This window comes from Mus caroli, unplaced genomic scaffold (genome assembly GCF_978045245.1).
Source record: "Mus caroli unplaced genomic scaffold, Mus_caroli_1 scaffold_4, whole genome shotgun sequence".
In the NCBI taxonomy this organism is placed as follows: Eukaryota; Metazoa; Chordata; class Mammalia; order Rodentia; family Muridae; genus Mus; species Mus caroli.
In genome coordinates, this window is record NW_028227259.1 from 8,296,703 (window position 1) to 8,316,306 (window position 19,604).

General features: G+C 44.1%; 2 protein-coding genes across 3 annotated transcripts in view; one reads left to right on the plus strand and one right to left on the minus strand.

The window, feature by feature from the left end:
* The window catches only part of Fbxl13 (F-box and leucine rich repeat protein 13), a 159,340-nt gene that overhangs the window by 65,152 nt on the left and 74,584 nt on the right, over positions 1-19,604 (plus strand). The window lies entirely within an intron of this gene.
* Lrrc17 (leucine rich repeat containing 17) overlaps positions 3,635-19,604 on the minus strand; it is a 32,358-nt gene continuing 16,388 nt past the window's right edge. The window contains exons 2-4 of the mRNA XM_021163603.3: positions 18,272-19,139; positions 8,932-9,087; positions 3,635-4,212 (exon numbers count right to left, since the gene is read on the minus strand). Of these exons, the coding sequence (XP_021019262.1) occupies positions 3,815-4,212; positions 8,932-9,087; positions 18,272-19,046 (1,329 nt within the window). The 5' untranslated portion in view covers positions 19,047-19,139 and the 3' untranslated portion in view covers positions 3,635-3,814. The remainder of the gene's footprint in view (positions 4,213-8,931; positions 9,088-18,271; positions 19,140-19,604) is intronic.

Genomic DNA, 19,604 nt, shown 5'->3' on the forward strand with positions numbered 1-19,604 from the left:
TATTTATTATCTATGTCTACTTACTGCATGAGCCAATTTACGAGCTCTATTTATGTTGTAGCAGGCAAAGGCAATTCCAGAAATCCCATGTGGTACACGTTCAAAGATTTTTAAGAATTTGCCTTGACAAGACTTTTAAATTTCTTTAAAGCATTTTTCATTCAATCTTATTTCTATCCTTAAAAACAATTAAATCATATTTATTTGTCCCTATCCTTTGATTATGTTTGTAGGAAGCAGGTTGCATCTACCATCTGCCTCTCTGCCTCTCATTGTCTTCCTCCTAGCAGCCAGCCTGACTCTTTGCATAGCAGGGCTCCCAGCTTCTCAGCTTAAGCTCTTTGTATCAGTTTCAAACCGTGGAAGACATCCCCATGTGGCTCAGGCAAAAATCTGTATATTCCCTTCTATCCTTAAAAACAATTAAATCAGATTTATAACTCTCTATTCCTTATTTATCTGGTGGCTGGAGGCAGGCAGCTTTTATTGTCTGCTTCTCATTGTTTCCCTCCTAGCAGGCAGCCCAGGGTAAGTCCCTGCCTGCAGCTGTGTTCCTTTGTCTAGTTTCATGGCTTGCACAGGAACCATGTGACCCTGCTCTCTGAGAAACTCATTCTCCCCGTTCCTAAATCATATCATTGTATGTGTGTATTATCTCTTTCATTTGGGAGTCTCTAAATTATTTTAATAGTGCGTTCTTGCCCCCACACTAGGCACTATCTGTAGCTGTGAGTTTGGGCTCCCGATCACACACATGTACTCATCAAGGAGCTTTCTGGATTCACAAATGGAACACACACACACATATACACATACACACACATACACACACACACACACACACACACTTTAAATGCCTGGGCTATCTCAAAGGCTAGGCACTACTAAACCTCCTCCTGCTACCCCAGGCCCAATTGGGAAAGTGGCCAGTGGCCACCCACCTGAATTCTCACATGGCTTATTGTCTCTCTTTCCTGCCAACTGATCTATCTCCCATCGCATCATGGTGATTCTGTTTGTTCCTCTCTCCCACATCCTAACCTGTACAAATCTAAGGGTCCTGTCCCATATCCCTTTGGATATGTTCACAAATATAGCCATTGGCCACAGGAATCTTTATTGATCGATCAAAAACCAATTGGGGACAAGGACCTTCAGTGTTTGGACAGACAGATTCCTGATGAAATCAAAGTTAGAACCAGCCCCCAACAGCCTACTGAACATGAATACATACTGCCCATTGAACATGAAGGAATGTCTAAAGTCAAACTATGAAGTAGCTGTTATGTAAGAACTTGGTAGCAGAAGCATCGGCTGTGTGGCCTTGTGCACCTCTCACTTGGAGATAAGCAGACTTTTAATAGCCTGACTTCAGGAATGTTTCTGAACAAGATCAGTGTTCCAGCTCACGTAGCTTTTGGATACTTGAGAATAATTTCTATTATAATATGTTTCAGAGCCTGTTTCCAAATACATCCCAGGGGATGATGATGGATATAAAAGAACCAATTAAGTTCCCAAACTAGCCTCCAAAAAGTTGACCAGGAAAATTTTGAACCTTTTCTCTGAACCGTACTCAATCTGCTTACCCCCTTTCAATTCTTCACAGCTAGGCTAGTCCCCTGCTTGACATTTAGGTAACATGGGACACTTCGGGTCTTCACCCTTACTCTACCTACCCGAGAGGCTCATGGGCAATGATAAATGAATCTATAATATCTCTTGAGCAACACTGTAAATCTAACAGCTGTCTATGATGACTGCTGGTGTGGAAACTGAGATGTGCATTTCCTATACCCAAACCACTGGTAAATTCCGTGAGGGCTCAGATGCTCACTGTTCACACAGATGCCCTAAACCAAACCAACATTGCTGGCAATTCCTCTGGCTTCCATTATCTTGGTTTTCCATAGATATTAATGCAGATTCAGATGTATCCCTTGCCAACCACTCTTGTTGATGTTCCTGGAGGCAAAGCTTAATGTCTCTTAAATCTGCTAGTTTTTTTTTTTTTGGGGGGGGGGATCTAGTTTTGGAAATTCTGGTCTAGGTAGCCAAGTACAAGGACTGTGTTTTTGTGTACAATAGAAGAATTTATATGACTGGATCTTGGCTGTTTACCTGGCTCTGGACTCTAGCTCTGATAGTTGCCATCTATGTGGCTTTGTCCAAGTTGCTTGATCCCTGAGCTGTGGATTTCTCATCTTTGAAAGGTAGATAGCATTACGGTCCTCAGAGGGTCCTTGTGAATTATAAGCACAACACTGGAAACTTTTAACACAGAGTTCAACAACAAGAGACACTTAATAAAGTACTCAGTACTATTTCTCATATATCATTTTTCAAGCTTGGGTTGTTTTTTGCAAGAATTAAGGAAGACCAGTTGCTAAACTTTGTATCAAATGTCTTGATAGAGAAAGGGCAATATGTTTTGTGTGGGAGGAAACCATGGGAAGTAACCTTTCTTTCCATGTGGTTTGCCCAGTGCATGAAGTCTCTCTGGTTACTGTATGTAAGGTGACGAAGTCAGATTTATATTCTGTATGCATAGCCTCTTTTGCTGGCTCTGTATTTTCTAGGTGGCATAATTTGAAATAAAACCAGTTAGCAGCAATCATCTTGAATGCCATCCTCCCTTAAATATTCTCTGATGTTATTTTTTGTTTTCTTTTTTTTTTTTTTTTCACCCCAGATTCTGGCCCTGAGTCCTAATTTTATGACTTGTTTTGAACTTTGCTCTATTACTTTTGGAGGAAGTACTTGGGCCTGCTTAACCATGACAAGTGGCTTCTAGACACAGACAGGAAGAAATGAAGTGTTTTTTCCATATTCATTGGCAGTTTCAGGTCTTCAGGGCTCATGATTCAGATCATCTACCTAGGCCTGTCAGAGCTGCCTGTCTGTCAGAGCTGCCTGTCTGTCAGAGCTGCCTGTTAGAGCTGTCAGCCTCTCAGAGCTGTCTGTCTCTCAGAGCTGTCTGACTGGCTTTTCATAATAACCATCTCATATTCTCTATTTGCTTATTATGACAGTGTTTTTTTGTTGTTGTTTGACCGTGAGGAATAGTGGAGAATTTGGCTTATCAGGACATTCCTCTGGATTCCTCTTGAATCCAAAATTGCAAATCTACTTAATGCTTAAATTGAGTTAAACAATTAATAATAGCCGAGGGTTGACAGGAGAAAGGGGTGACAATCCATTGTAACTTTTCATTTTTATCATTTTTGAAAGACTATACAAGGACTTATATGTAAAAATGAACCTTGTTTTTTAAGTTTTATTTCAAAAAGCCACTAAAAACATATGCACTATGAAATTCTAATGCCATCATTAATATCCAACTCCCTCAAGTCACCAGTGTGGACTAGTTGGATTCTTTTGAGACAGTTTCTGGCTTTGTAGCCCAGGTTGGCATCATGGTCCTCCTGCCTCAGCTTTAGTGTTGGGGTTGTGGACATGTACCAGCAGTTCTGGCCCACTGTGTACTCTTGTCATGGGAGTCTGATCTGCAGGCGGGCAGGTTTCCCTAGATTATCAAACTTGCCACAGCCTAATAATAGTTGCAAACAAATCAGAGGAATCTCCTTATAGCTTGATTACCCTGCATAAATAGGCATCACAATTCATCCAAATGTTTTGTTTTGTTTTTTTCCAGAGCTGAGGACCGAACCCAGGGCCTTGTGCTTTCTAGGCAAGCGCTCTACCACTGAGCTAAATCCCCAAACCCACAATTCATCCAAATGTAAACATGCGGTTTTCCCGTGGCCACAGAGCGCTGTGCAGCCAGGTCTAGCGGGGACGGTTCGGTAGTTAACTACCCCACGATGGTGATTCTCACTCTGTGCTTCTTTGCTGGGTGATCTCTGTGTATTTTCTCCCATTCATCATCTTCTGTGTCCTGGTCAAAAGTCTCAGGGTATGCTGGCAGCTTGTCTTTGGGGCATTCTTCATAGTAACTCCGTACGTATTTCCCCACAGACCACCCTTTGTATTCTTCCGGCGTTTTGCATTCTAGACCGTTATAGTGGACGTTGTAGTGGTGCTTTAACCAGTAGTAGAGGTAGTGGATGCTGTAGTCACACCTCCAAGGGTTATCTCTGAGCCACAGGAGTTTCAGAAAGTACAAATCCTCTAGCACTCCATAGTCAAAGTTCTGCAGGCTGTTGTTTGATAAGTCGAGCTCTTCTAGGTGTATGAGCCCTAAAAAGGCAGCTAGAAACAGAGACCACTTATTAATCAGTGGGTAGGGGAGCTGTACGGCCACACACCATGTGTCTGTCACACGGCCAAACACAGGTTTCAATAAGAGACCCCATTCTCTCCGTCACAACATTCTCTTCAGTACACATGTGACTCTCAGTATTTTCTGAGACTGGACAGAGCCCATTAAGGGACTTGCTGGCCCTCAGCTTTTCAGTTCTGGTGAGAGAAAAGGAAGCTAACTTCACTAAGGCCTTGCTTCTAGTTGCAAACTACTTCCTGTCGTGAAGAAAGAAGTGTGGCAGTGTTTGCATAAAGACTCCCAGCCAAACCAGACAGTTGTCCTATTAACAGGTGCATTACGTGATTAAAAACTCACTTCGAGGTCCTGCTACTTAAGGCCGAGCTGTTGCTTTATCATGAAAATGTGTGCGTGATAGGTCGGATCTATCTGAGTCCTTAAAAGGGGTCACAGAAATGGCTTTCTGACTTTGCAAGCTGTTAGTGTTTGCCTGAGTTGTGGCGGTATTTTGGTATAATGTTTATTTAATGAGGAAAGCGCTTTCTTCCTCTCTAGCTCTGTGGAGAGGATTTCTGGGTCAGGGTCTCAGTGTGTCCTCCTTACTGAACATTTGAGGAAATACAAAATATGAGAAATATATTTTTATCAAACGAAGCTTTCCCTTGATCAGACAGACTAGCATGTTTTATTTGAAAAAGTTGGTTCTAAGTTTTTAAAAATCACCTTTCTGGAACATGGGGAAAGCCTGTGTGGTGTTGACACATTGTAATCTCTGCCCAGTACTCTGAATGTGTCAGAAAAGTACATCTTTCTGGTGTATTTCTTCTTTAATTGGGAAGATGTTGCAAAAAGGGGGCACACAAATAAGGTAAGTGTGTCAATTGTAAGACGTGAGCACAGGAAAACATAAAAACCCATGGCAGCTTCCTAGGTTATTTTATTGGTGATTTCTAAAAAATGCCTAAAAAAAATATAACCTTTTCCAGTTTAGTGGCTCTGCTGGTGAGAGTCTATTTTTGTACAGTTCCAAACCAAATAATTTCTTCCCATGTTTTTTGAAACATCTGGTTGAATTTGGTAAGCGGTGGTGTCTATCAGTGTTACAGGCATATGCATTTGATTTAGCGGGATGCTGAGAAATTGGAACAAAATAACTCCTAACAGATAAAGTCAAGGACAAAGGATGCACACTTAAAGGTCCACCACACATTCCAAAATTCACAGGCCATTCCCAGCTTCAAAGGTCTTGTCTCTGTTTTGAACATTTTCACCTTACTCTTTCAGAATGCCCTTGCTAGAACACAGCATCCTTATTTTGAATCTGAAAATATGCTTGACATCAATACGAGTCACTATTTTCATATTGTCTTTTCTTGACGGAGCCCCAAACAGACTCCTTTCTATTTTGGGCCAGAGAGAAGGCTGAGGAGTTGGGCATGAGAGATGATCAATCCTTGTGATGATAGTTTTGAAATTTTGGCATTTTGTGGCTCGGGCTAAAATTCTAAAAGCAGGCCATCACAAAATCACTTTTCTTGAAACAACCCTCCAGATGGAAAGCGTGTGTAAATAAACAGTCCTACATTTAAAAGAACTGCAGTTACTAACGTGGGTGTATCTAGGCCCCCTGGGAGAGCTAGCTTGATTCCTTGAAGGAAGTAAAACTCCTAGTAGGGTGGCTTTCCCCCCTTCTCCACTGATGCCCTATATTTTACCAGACTGTCACCCAAGTCTTCTACCGTCTGGTGCCCCACATTTGCTCACAAGGCAGCCCAAATTCTCAAGGAAGTCACTGGGAAGTGCTTCATTTTAAAATTCTGAAATACAGTAGGCCTTTTACTTTCAAACTGTTTTAGTTAATTTTGTCTTATTTAAGCTCTAAGATCCATTTTCTTTTCTTCTAAAGGACTTACCAAAGAAAGTACTTGGTGCTTGGTTCAACACATACTTGTGAGTGAAAATCCTTCCCTTGTGTTGAATTTAACAAAGGGATGTTGGGAGGAAGGGAGGGAGAGAGGGAGTGGCTTTTATATTCCATAGTCTGTTGTGGCGAGTCATTGTTATAGCATGGCTGTTCACTGCTGTAACACATTTAGTTGAGGCTGTTTAATAATAATTGGCATTTTAGTTTATTTAACCAAAGCTCTAAAAGTCATCTGCATTCATTGTGTGTGTGTGTTGCTGGGAATTAAACCCTGGGACTTGCATTTATTACACAAATGCCCAGGCATCCATGCTACTGACAGTTATCAACTGCAGCTTCGATGAGAGCATTAGAAATGCATGTTGTGCCTGCTCAGGCACACCACACTTACTCCATGCATCTATGGTGTTCATGGGGCACGAGGTCTGGGTTCTTCAACCTGTGGCCTGACTTTGTAGAGTCTACACACCATTGACTGATATGAGCATTAGTAAGTATAATGACTATACGAAAGAAATGCCTTTGTATTTACTGTGAGGAGAAAATTGCTTTTAATCTTGCCAGTCAAAGTGCAATATGTATATAGGCTGAGGTAATAAGCGTAGCAAACTGTCCCTTTAAAATGTTGTTATAATTGTATAATATTTAAATGCTATATTTATAATATTTAATTGTAAAACATGCCTTTGTAGCACCGGAGTGTTCATCTTTGCTTTTCGTGTCTGTTGTGTTGGAATAGTGAGGCTCTGCTGATGCTTGCGATACTATTACTAGAAGCAGAGAGGCTGAAAGGAAGGCGCAGAGGCTACAGTGCTCACTGGACACTCACAGGAACCAGAGTTTGCTCCCCAGAGCCCATGTAAGAGGCCTGACAGGGTAATGTGGGCCTACAACCCCCCTGCTGGGGAGGTGGAGGGAGACAGGAGGGGCTCCAGACTAGCCACGTTAGCTAATTGGTGAGCTCAAGATTCAGTGAGAAGCTCTGTCTCAACGGATAAAGGGAAGAGTGAGTGCAAAAGACACACTGTCAACCTCTGCCCATACACGTGCACACCCACATATTAACAAGTACACAGGGGCACAAAAGTAATTGCTCTAATCTTTTAACATAGGAAATATGATTGTATTCAAAAATATTTCTAGCTCTATGCTGCGTTATAATATAATAAATATTATATTTATAAGTGATCATTTTATAGCTGGGCCTTTTAGATTGCAAGCACACTGCAAGGAAATGTGTGATAGATAAACTAGGCAGTTTAGCCTAGTTCCTTCCAGAGCTAGTGTTTGCTTTATTCACGGCATTCATTTTGTTTCCCACCAGAGGCTTTGCTTAGCAAGCGGTGGAGAGCCTAGAAGGGCAGAAGAGAGAACCAATTTTGATGTAGGAGCATGGTTAACATCTTAGCTCAACTTGAGCATGCTTCCTCTGAACCTATGAACCTGGTATTTAGCAGTTAGTTTTGAATTTATAGTAAATAAGTTGGGGCTTAATGTCTACCCCCTCAAAAGTCAAATCTGAATTTCCATTTTAAAAGCATTATATGTTCATATTCCTATCTTTTACTACATTTTCATTAGTTTGATTTATGAATTATTATATTGTGTGTGTATGACATATGCACGTGTTTATGTGCATATGCTTGTGTGTGCATGTGTGTGTGTATGTGTGTGTGCATGCGTGTGTGTGCATGTATGTGTGTGCATGTGTGTGTGCATGTGTGTGTGTGCATGTGTGTGTGTGCATGTGTGTGTGTGCATGTGTGTGTGTGCATGTGTGTGTATGCATGTGTGTGTGTGCATGTGTGTGTGTGTGGAGGTCAAGGCCAACATCAGCTCTCTATTTCATTTTGGAAAGAGAATTTCTCTCTGAACCTGAGACGTATTTATTTGGCTAGGGTTGTTGGCCAATGAGCTCTGTCCTCCTGTCCTCAGTGCTGGGGCCATACGTGCGTGTCCTTGCACCAAGATTTTATATAGGTGCTGGGGATCCTAACTTAGGTACTTGTGCTTCTGTGGCATCCACTTTACCAAAGGAGCCATCACCATACAGGTGTGATGGTGGGCCCTGTGATATGAGCACTTGAGAAGCCAGGGCAGGAGAGTGAGAAGCCCAGGACCACTCTGGTGTACACTGTGTGAGGCCCTCCACTCCCACCATTCACTACTTTACAAATGCCTCTGTTAGCTAGGCTGACTGAGTGAATATTGCTTAGTACCATGTAGTCCGTGTCCTGCACCTGTTGGATTCTGTATTTGCAGATTCAATCAACAGATTAGAAGTAGCTGGAAAACATGACGTCTAGTCTGAATTTGTAGTGCATTCACCAGACTTTTCTTCTTGTTATTGTTTCTTATGCAATATAGTATAGTGACAGTTTTGATAGCATTTTCATGATATTGTTATCAGTAAGAGCAATTAAAGTATAAGGGGAAACACATGTCATTTTACAAAAGGGATTTTGGTGTCTGAGAGAGTTCCTGAAACAAAGACACTGGACCCCAAGGGATGACTGGACAGTACTACACCCTTTGTAGAGCAATGTTTTAGCACACACATCTGAGTGTCTAACAATCCCTATTTTAAGCATCATGCTTAATTAAAGTTCAGACTCTTTGAACTTACTTTTTGTACCTAAATGGAGTTTACTATAGGTGTTGCCACAGAAGAAAAGCCACAGCCCAGCTGCCCCCCACCTGAAGGAGCATGCATCATGACTTACTTACCAGGATCTAGAGCATTCATCGTGACTTACCAGGATCTAGAGCATGCATCGTGACTTACCAGGATCTATAAACTCAATGCCATTGCTGCTTAGGTTTAACTTCTTTAGTTCGTGAACATCTTCAAACTCCTTGGGTCGGAGCTGTCTGATTTTGTTGGATGACAGGTCAAGCTTCACTATGTCTGGAGGGATGTTGCTTGGGACTTTCTTCAACTCTGGAAAAATGAACAGTGTTTAGGTTACATTTTTTCTGGCTTCTAGTTTCTATTAATCTTGAGGGGCTGCAGGTCAGCTTAGCGTGGGGGGCTGGCTGGGGGGAGATAGATAGCTGGAGCCAAAGAAAACATGAATGAGCCTTGGCAGGTGCTGGATTCAAATTGCATGCACCATGCTTAGCCTGTACCATGCTTAGCATGCACCGTGCTTTGCAGGAGGGTCCAAGGGAGGGGCCTCTCACTCCTTAGCTGCAGAGGCAGGAGCTAAAGAAGAGGAAGACTCTGCAAGGCTGTAGAGTCATTTGGGAAGCAGGGACTCTATCTTGGTGACCCAAAAGGCCCACCTTTGAAAGGCTGGGCCTAGTAGTGCACGTGAGGGACAGGGGCAGGGAGGTGGCTGCAGGCGTGAGGCCTGCATAAGACATAGGAAGCTTCAGTCCAGCAAAGACCTACAGAATAAGACAAGCTACAGAATAGGTAAAGAGAGTGTACAGGTAAGTCTTTGTCACCACTGTGTAAACGAGAGTTATCTGAGAAGAGGGGACCTTAAAAGAGGAATTCTTCCATCAGATGACTCCCTATGACTGTGGTGCATCCTTTTGATTAATAACTGACAATGGAAGGGTCCAACAAACTGTGAGTGGTGCCACTCCTGGCCAGGCGCTCGTGGCTGCTTGAAAAAGCAAACTAAGCAAGCCATGAAGAGCAGGCCAATGAGCAGCGTTCCTCCGGTCTCTGCTTCCCTTGCTACCTGTAGGCTGGCTTTCCTTGATAATGTGGAGACTGCCATCTGGAAGTGTAAGCTAACTCTCTCCCTGCTCTTGGTCAGGGGTGGGGCACCGGTGACTACCAGTAAAGCTGCTGCCTCTTTCTTGTTCCTCATCTCCTGAGGAGTTGCCGCTGCCCTCTGTCAGGGTGCCATTCTGTTATGATGTCAGGTTATCCATCATTTTATGCTTCCTCTGCCAACAAATGATCCCAGGCACACGGCTCCCATAAACAAACACCACATTCTTGACTTTCCTGATCTCCCAAGCCATGGCAACAGCCCCCTCATCCTCAGGAGACCATGGCAACAGCCCCCTCATCCTCCCAAGCCACGGCAACAGCCCCCTCATCCTCAGGAGACCATGGCAACAGCCCCCTCATCCTCCCAAGCCACAGCAACAGCCCCCTCATCCTCCCAAGCCACGGCAACAGCCCCCTCATCCTCAGGAGACCATGGCAACAGCCCCCTCATCCTCCCAAGCCACGGCAACAGCCCCCTCATCCTCAGGAGACCATGGCAACAGCCCCCTCATCCTCCCAAGCCACAGCAACAGCCCCCTCATCCTCCCAAGCCACGGCAACAGCCCCCTCATCCTCAGGAGACCATGGCAACAGCCCCCTCATCCTCCCAAGCCACGGCAACAGCCCCCTCATCCTCCCAAGCCACGGCAACAGCCCCCTCATCCTCAGGAGACCATGGCAACAGCCCCCTCATCCTCAGGAGACCATGGCAACAGCCCCCTCATCCTCCCAAGCCACGGCAACAGCCCCCTCATCCTCAGGAGACCACGGCAACAGCCCCCTCATCCTCAGGAGACCATGGCAACAGCCCCCTCATCCTCAGGAGACCATGGCAACAGCCCCCTCATCCTCAGGAGACCATGGCAACAGCCCCCTCATCCTCAGGAGACCATGGCAACAGCCCCCTCATCCTCAGGAGAAACACTCCAAGTAGATGCCTGCAAGCACAGAGCACCAAGCCCGGTGCCTGTGGCAATGTTTTCTTTGTGAAGTAGATGCAGTAAGGGATCAACAACAACATCATACAGGAAAACAGCAGTTACAAGCTCGCTTTAGTAAGTTTCTTACCAGTGGCTTATTTCTAGAATGTTCTACTTTAATATTTTCAGTTCCTGGCTGACTAGATATGAACTGAAACCAAAGTGCGTGTATGGGGGACTAATGTAGGTAAAGGAGGACGCCATATCTTTTGTTTTGTTTTGTTTTTTGTTTTTTCGAGACAGGGTTTCTCTGTGTAGCCCTGGCTGTCCTGGAACTTACTATGTAGACCAGGCTGGCCTCGAACTCAGAAATCCACCTGCCTCTGCCTCCCGAGTGCTAGGATTAAAGTTGTGCGCCACCACCACCCGGCGGGGACGCCATATCTTACTTTTGCTTTCTTAGATGTTAAAATTCATGCATGACTTGATAACTTTTCACCCACTTTACTCCTGAGGTGGAGTTCACCATTCCCAAAATTCCCACTTCCGCACAAACCAGATTTTCAGAAAGAACAAGCTAGGAACAGCAACATGAAGGGGAAAGCCGGGGTTACGTCCTCAGAGGTAACAGGAAACCAAGGCTCACCTTGATTTTGCTTCTACTATTTATTTTCTATCTTTAAATCATGCTTTTCAAAAAAGTAACCAGTCCTATATTATATTTTACTGTGAGACTTGCCCTTTAGTCTTTAGCAAGAAGTGTTGGTTTTAATGGCAGCAGTTGTAGCCTAGAGTGGGAAACAGTCTTGCTTTCATGTAGCAACAATAAATGGCCTGACTGACATCTGCAGAGCTGGGTGGCCCCAAGGGCTTTCTGAGGAAGCAGAGATTCTTAGAACCAGGAACTGTAAAACACATTTATGAAAGGTGGCATTCATTATCCACACTGCTGCTTTTGGTATAAAATGGTTGAATTGTGAATATATCTTAACAAAATTGTAATGAAATATTAAGAATAACAACTTGGGATTTATGGTTTCTTAGTCCCAGGAATATTTACAACGTAGTGACTTGGACTTAGCTTTTTTTCCTTCCTCTTTAATGGCCCAGATTGCATGGCCTTTGTTCATATATGTGTATGTGTGTTCATGTGTGTGTGCATCTTCTGGATGTTCCTATAACATGATTGTGAAGGCTGGAAGTCAACCTCAGCTGTTCTTCCTCAGGAAATGCCACATTTTTTGTTTTGAGACAGGGTCTTTTACTAGGACCTGGGCTTGCTGATCAGGCTAGGCTGGCTGGACAGTGAGCCCCTGGGCTCTTCCTGTTTCTGCTTCCCCAGAGCTGGGATTATAGGCATGTGCGATCATACCCAGCTTTCTACATGGCTACTAAGGCTTGAACTCGGCACCTTATGCCTCCATGGCAAGCACTTTTGTGACTGAGCTATGTTCCAACCCCTGTGTCTAATGGGATGGTATTGGAGTTCATTTCTAGATTCCTTAGTACAACCTCTTGAGTCAAACTTCCTTGAATTTCTTTCCCCTTCTTGATGGGCCCTTCCTATCTATGTGCTCCTGATCTAGGCACTCTTAACAAAATTAAATGAAGAGAACTGTATATGTTCCATTATTAACCTCATTTTACAGATGTGGAAATGGGGCACAAAGAAGTTAGGTCATTTGCCAAGAGTAACATCATCACAATTTAAACATGCTAACCCAGCCCTTAATCTGTCTATGTTGGCCTCCTGTTTGATGTGCTGTCTACCTGCCTAGAACCCCCATGTATAACATACACATACATAGGGGAGGAAGAGGCCACAGGTGCAGTCAGTAAGTCAAGGCCAGAGTCCTGTAGGGTGTCCCAGTCAGCAGAGCTGGCACCCCTTCAGTTCTAGAAAGCCTATAGATCAGAACCTGCCTACTGGACCAGACTTGAGGATAGATGACAGAAAACCCACTGTAAATCAAGCTGAAAGTGGGTTAGCCGCAAATCGATGGGTAGAAAAGATGCTTGTTAAGAATACTCTGAAGCCCAGGTTAAGCAATGGGTTTGTGGGCGCTAGAAAAAGACAACTTTGAAGTTGTCAGCAAACTCCCGAATGGAAATAGCATCCCCAAGTAGCAGGAAATGCAAACCAAGAGTTTTCCTAGCATGACCTAGAAACAAATAGGAAACTTCATTGGTTGTAGTGGAGAGAAAAAAAATCTTTCTTGCTTAAATTTGAATGAGTTATAAAGTTGATGCAAGCTATGTGCCTCCGATAGAGAACAGACAGACAACTACATATCTCCTCACATCAAAATGACACTTCCTCAATGTCTTCATTTCTAGACCACATGCCATGTGGCATCCAGAGCTCACATTTACCATGAATCAAAATGTTTTGAGGTAGGGGAGGGAGAAGGCTTGAGATAGGATCTGGCTTTGAACTTGCTGTGACTTGAACAAGGAAGGCCTTGAACAACTGACCCCCTGCGTCCACCTCTGAGCTGGCAATTGTGGACCTCGTTCTTGCCCAACACTGCAGGAGATACTGCATCTCCTGTCAGCTCTTATGAGCTCTGCTTCTCCGACAGCCGAACCTTACTATGAGGAGGAAGTTGGGACATTTTCCTCACATCATTTTCCCATTTAGTAGGCTTTTGGTTGTCAGCAGCCTCAGAAATCATTTGAAGACTTGGTAGTAGTTAAAGAGACACACATAAGCTTGTTTATCAGAAAGTAAAATTTCTTAATTATTATTGAAATCAGGGGCAAGTTGACTTCAGAAGCAGCTGGAGCCAATTTTCCTATATAATTTTTCCTAGCTTTCAAAGTCAAATTAGTAAATTATGTTAAATGTGAAGTTAAAATTGGTTTTAGAACTCATACTTCCATGTGTGCCTGGCAAATCCTGTCACCTCAATATGGCATAAATTTGCCTTTCAACCAACCCCACACTTACTCCCTTTGAAAGGCTGAGTTGTGTTGGCAAAGGGCCCATTGTTCCATGAATAAAGCTATTATTTTTTTTCTTGCTGTCAGATGTTTAAGGCAAAAATAGTGATCTTTGAGGTCTGTGTGGTTGAGTTGGCACCAGTGAGTGCCCTGCACACATCTGAGTCACTGCTAGTCCGTTGGGAAAGGCTGAGTTCCCTCATTGGAAGGGTCCATACTGCAAGTCCCCTGCTTGCATTCCCTGTGTGGTACCCTTGCATAGAGCTCAGGGGAGGACCTGATATTGGGAGGACACACACAGAAGGCACGGTAAATGCTTGGCATAGTGGACATACCCAGTCTTGAGGGAAAAGATAGCATTACATGGTGGCCTGTGGCTTGAACTGTGAATTACTACTGCCCATGTGACCTCCTAGGGACAGCATCTCTACAGCGAGCTTTATCATTTATGAAAGCACTGTTTAAGAATGGGAGCAGTTAATAGTGGCTTTTCTTCACTAATGTCACTGCTAGTCGCCCCCACCCCCACCCCATCCCCTTGATGGCACACTTTAGGTTTCCTGAAACTCTATATTTTGTGTGATATATATATATATATATATATATATATATATATTCCATCAAAAACATTGGTACTCCATCATCAGGGGCCTACAGATGAACATTATTGACCACTTGTTTTTGTTTGTTTTTTTTTGAGGCAGGGTTTCTCTGTGTAGCCCTGGCTGTCCTGGAACTCACTCTGTAGACCAGGCTGGCCTCCAACTCAGAAATCTGCCTGCCTCTACCTCCCAAGTGCTGGGATTAAATGCATGCACCATCACTGTCCGGCAACCATTTGTTTGAGATTGGTTACCATTTATGGAACAAAATAAAGAAATTAGAATAGATTAAGGTTGTCATATTTGAATTCTAGCCATGATTTTCAACTGCTGTGTATTTATTTGTTTTAAAGTTGCTTAAGTTACTGCTTTGAAGGTACAAAGGAAGGCAGCTCAATGCTGACACTAAAAATGAGTTTAGGCAGACTTTTCCTTATAGCAATTAACTTAAAATAGGAATTTGTAATAAAACAAAATGAAAATAAATGATGAATAGTATTAATGGACTTATCTAAACCACAGCGAGGCAGTTTTAGTTAATTGTGAAAAGTCTTAATAAGCCTTCATTATATAGTCCAGAACTAGAGGGTGTTAGAGGTTGTGCCGGTGTTGGGGATGGAGAGAGGGTAGTCACCAGATACAAGGATGAAGATGGGCAGGAAAGCAAGGAAGCATAAGTATGGTTGACAACAACTGTACATCTCAAGTAGCTAGGAGAGAGAACGCTGACTTTTCCAACACAAACAATATCTGCCTAAGGTGAGGGATTGATCCATTCCTTTGATCTGGTCACTAAACATCATATTCATTGATTAGAATTAATCACACTGTATCTCATAAACATGTAAACTACTGCTGTGTTATCAACTAAACATTAAAAAAAATGAAAATACAGGCCCTGAATTTTACATAGTCACTAGCAACTAGAGGGACTCAAGTTGTCCTTTAACACATGACTCAGTGTTACATACTGCTAGTCCTTTGGGAAAGGCTGAATTCCCTCATCGGAAGGAGCTCTCTTCCTCATCCGGGTACCCTGCAGTTTTGCAACAGAGAGGATTAATTTGAGGGGTATTTTTAGAAGATTATATTTAGGCAACAACAAGTTGCAAAAGGGAAAGCAGTAAAATATGTTTTATAGCCAATGTTAGTCAAGAGAAAAGGAGAAATGTTTTATAGGAAAAGAGACAAAATAAGAGCTGTGCTCATTGGTGGCTGTAGAGGAGCTGGTGGCCCAAGACTAAGGAGAAAGCAGAAAGGGAATGGTCTGTATTTAACTCTCACAGCACCTCTTTATAGGGTCTTTCTATATAGCCCTGGCTGTCCTGAAACTCACCATGTAGTCCAGGATAGCCCTCAAACTCACAGATATCCACATGCCTCTGCCCGCAGAATGTTCTTACCTCTCAGAGCAATGTTTGTCGTCTTGCTATGAAGTCTTACCCATCTTTTATGGAGATAGTATTCTTCTCAGATAACTTGTGAGCTCAGTCCTCTGTACTTTACTCTCTGACACCCCGTGTAGCAAGTACAGCTTCCACTAAGCTTGAGGACAGAACCTCAGTAACAGGATGTATTCTAGCCCAGGGTTTAGTTTGTAGTCTAAGCAATCCAAACGAAAGCTTAGAAAACATCCAGGAGGATGTCTGTGCTTTAGCATAAATCCTCAGTTCTCTTTATAAAGCTATCAAGGACATTCCTCCCTACCTTGCTGTGGCAAAACTACACCCGCTGAGTCTTCTAGAATTCTCCAGTGCTTTCTAGAATTTTCCAATGCCTTTTCATGTGGCAGTAGCTTGTCTGCATATGGTCAGATTAATTCTGGAAGATTGCAAGTGCTGGCTTGGGTAATGAAGGTTCCTGCCTTGTTCTATGGTTTAACTGGGAGACCTCGTTTGACTGATGGGATTTCCTGAGCTGCTGCTGCTTCAGTCCCCCCACCCAACCCCCCACCACCGTGTTTAAATGGGGACAGGACTGCCTGAAAGCTGACAGCATGTGTATACGGGAGGGTACCTAGCACTTGGTAGATTTTCAGTTAGTGAGGACTTTCTCTAAAATCAGAGGAACCCAGCCTGGCCAGTCCTGGTTGTTTATCACTGCTCCGCTGTGACTCCAGTGGGCACACCTCTCCCTGCTCCTGGTCCCAGACTGATCTCACCACACTCCACTTCAGAGTCAAGGAGAAAGTGGCAAGCTTTGGCCAAAAGCTAACAAATTTACTCCTGGCCCCAGCTGTCTAATCTCTCACATTAACAAGGTCCTGCTCTTAACCATCTTGAGAGGATCTGCTAGGATCCCTTCAGCAATCCTGATCTTTGGCCCTCAAATAAACAAACACAAACAAAAGACGCAAACAAACAACATCACCTAAGATAGATGGAAATCTGTTATGCCATGCTCAAACTGACTCTACTCCAATGACATCTTGCTGTAAGTTAATAAACTTTTAAAGCATGCCCCAAATGAAACACATCGATATTGTCATAGGGCTTGTTATTATAAAGACATTATCAGTTCTTGGATTACTCTTTGACAGTGTCAGACTTTGCTAACACATCGTTAGCAATTTTTTGTTTGTTTGTTTGTTTGTTTTCAAGACAGGGTTTCTCTGTATAGCCGTGGCTGTCCTGGAACTTACTTTGTAGACCAGGCTGTCCTCAAACTCAGAAATCCGCCTGCCTCTGCCTCCTGAGTGCTGGGATTAAAGGCGTGCACCACCACACCCGGCTGTCGTTAGCATTTCTAAACTCTTCCATTTGTTCTTGGTTCATCACTTAATGTGCAGTTCTTGCACAGCTGTGCAAGACTGTGTGGGGTGGAAAGTCTACCATTGATTTACAGACATGAGGGGATAGCCTAGAAAGAGTTTCCCAGTTTCATAAGTCTTAGGGAAAGTACTTTTAAATGACTTGATTTTTGTTCACTCTGGATACTTGGGAAGATCTAAGATGTGGGGTTCCACCAGCTCATGAAAACCACAGGACTGGGCAAGTGGAATATCTATCATCGTTAGCACCCTGCTGGGCCTGAGCTGGGCATATCTGGCCTGGAGGATGTCCACCCACAGATGTCTGTGCTTTCCATAATTGGTGTAAGTCAGCTTGTATAGAGGGTATCTGTCCTGTATCCAAGATAAATTAGATTCAAGACTAAATGAATTCCTTACTGCCACAGCTTTCCTTGAACAAATGACCAAACTCTCGTGGTTGCCCCAGCCCCTGCTGTTTTCTCTTCATGTAAATATTTATTGACTTCTTAATCAAGTGTGCATATGACACTTGTGGGTGGGCACCCATGGAAGCCAGGGGCGTCGGATTCCTCTGAAGTCAGGGTTGTAGGTGGCTGTGAACTACCCGATTGTCCTGGCAATGGAATGCTGGCCTTCTGGGAAGCAGTGCATGCTCCTAACCCATCTCTCCCACACAGACTCTCCCTGATTTTGAAACAGGGTGTCACGAAGCCCAGGCTGGCTTCCAGCCTCCCAGGTAACTGAGGATGATGGCCTTGAACTTGTTTTCATTTGCTTATGCTTTGTTTCGGGGTGTGTGAGTGTGTGTGAATTATTTTTAGGAGACCCTGTTCATGTAGTACATATAGCCCAGGCTACCCTTCAACTCACTGTGTAGTTAAGGATGTTCCTGAACTTCAGACTCTCTTGTCTCTGTTTCTCAAGTGCTGGGATTACACATGGGGACCACCCTGCCCAGTTAGGTGGGTCTGGGGATTGGTCCTTGCTAGCCAGGCACTTTACCAATGTACATCTTCTGCTGCTGCTCCCTGGTTATACCAACTGCCCTGAACTGAACTCTGTACACTCCACTGCTGTCGGAGACAGCTTCCTGCCAGGCATCTCCAGGCACCATGGCTGTAGGGAGGGAGAGACCTTTCCTAACAGCCTGCAGAAACAGGAAAGGCAGAACGGCTCACCTTTCCTCTTGCAGTCTAGGGTTTGTATGGGAAACACGTAATTGTGGCACAGAGTGGAGTCTGCTTCTGGTCTGATGACTGCGGGTATCCCCGACACTTGGGGTTTGGGGTCCACTTGCTCCTTCTCTTCATCACACAGCTCTTGAGGCTTTAGCTGCAGCAACTTTTTATTTCTCAGCGCTGGTGGGCTTCCGCACTTGGCGTAGTTCCCCAGATTCCGGTTCCGTGGGATCTGCAGCATGGAAATGAGCGTCTCTAGCTCACAAGTGCAGTGCCAGGGGTTGTCATAGAGACGCAGGTAGCTCAGGAGTGGCGTGTAAATGAACGCCTCCTCTGTCAGCACCTTGATCTGGTTGTGCTGCAGCAAGAGGGTGGTAAGTTTATTTAAACCAAAGAATGCCTCGCTCTCAATTTTGGAGATCTCGTTCTGCTGCAGGTCCAGGCTCTTCAGCCTTTTAAACTTAGCAAACATGTTGTTCTTTAACACGCGGATTTTGTTTCTTGCTAGCAGCATGTGCAGCAAATCTTGAGGCCAGTCAGGCAACACATAGACTAGTTTCCTTTCTTGGCAGTCTAGGTATTTTTCATGGAGATAAGTGTACACATCACAAGGCAGGCCTGGTGCATAGCGTTTGACTGGGCTGGAGCCTCTCCTGCCACCACGGCCATGGCTGCGGCTGGGATTGCCTTGACTTCTCAAAACACCAGGGCTGGACTTGCGAGGCTCAGCAGCTCTGCAAAGGCAGAACAGAAGCAAGATGGCCACTATGCGCATTCTGATGTCCAGCTGGCCCCAGGCAGAAGGAACAAGAAAGTCTTCCTCTGGAATCCAAGTGTGGGTAAGGCCCAACTGGGGTGTGTAGAGCTCCTAGGTGGGACACAAGAAAGAAAGCGAAGAGTGAAGAGCCATCTTGAACAGCGTAAGACAGAAACAGCAGATTTATTTTTTTCTGAGCCTGCTAGTTTAAGAGGGCAAAAATGTGCTGTAGACGGTCCTTTACCTTTTACTTGCCTGGTTTAGTTAGTATACACATGTTTGGGCCTTAAGTTTGAGTCATGACTCTCTGTCCTGCTAGCTTGTACCCAACCTCATCTTCAGTATCTGTAAAATGGAGTTATGATGTCTCCTGGTCCCTGGGCAGATGAAAGGTGCTCAATGCCCGGCCCATGGGAAGTTCTCAACTGTTAGGACTCAGCCTGGTGAACACTCCAACGTGTTCCTCATCCTGTAGATTTAAGAATTGGAAGACATTCTCCTGCCAGCCCTGAGATACACAGCCATGTAGGCGTGCTCTTCCTGGCCGTATGCTTTTCTTTCAGTCTCTCCTAGTCA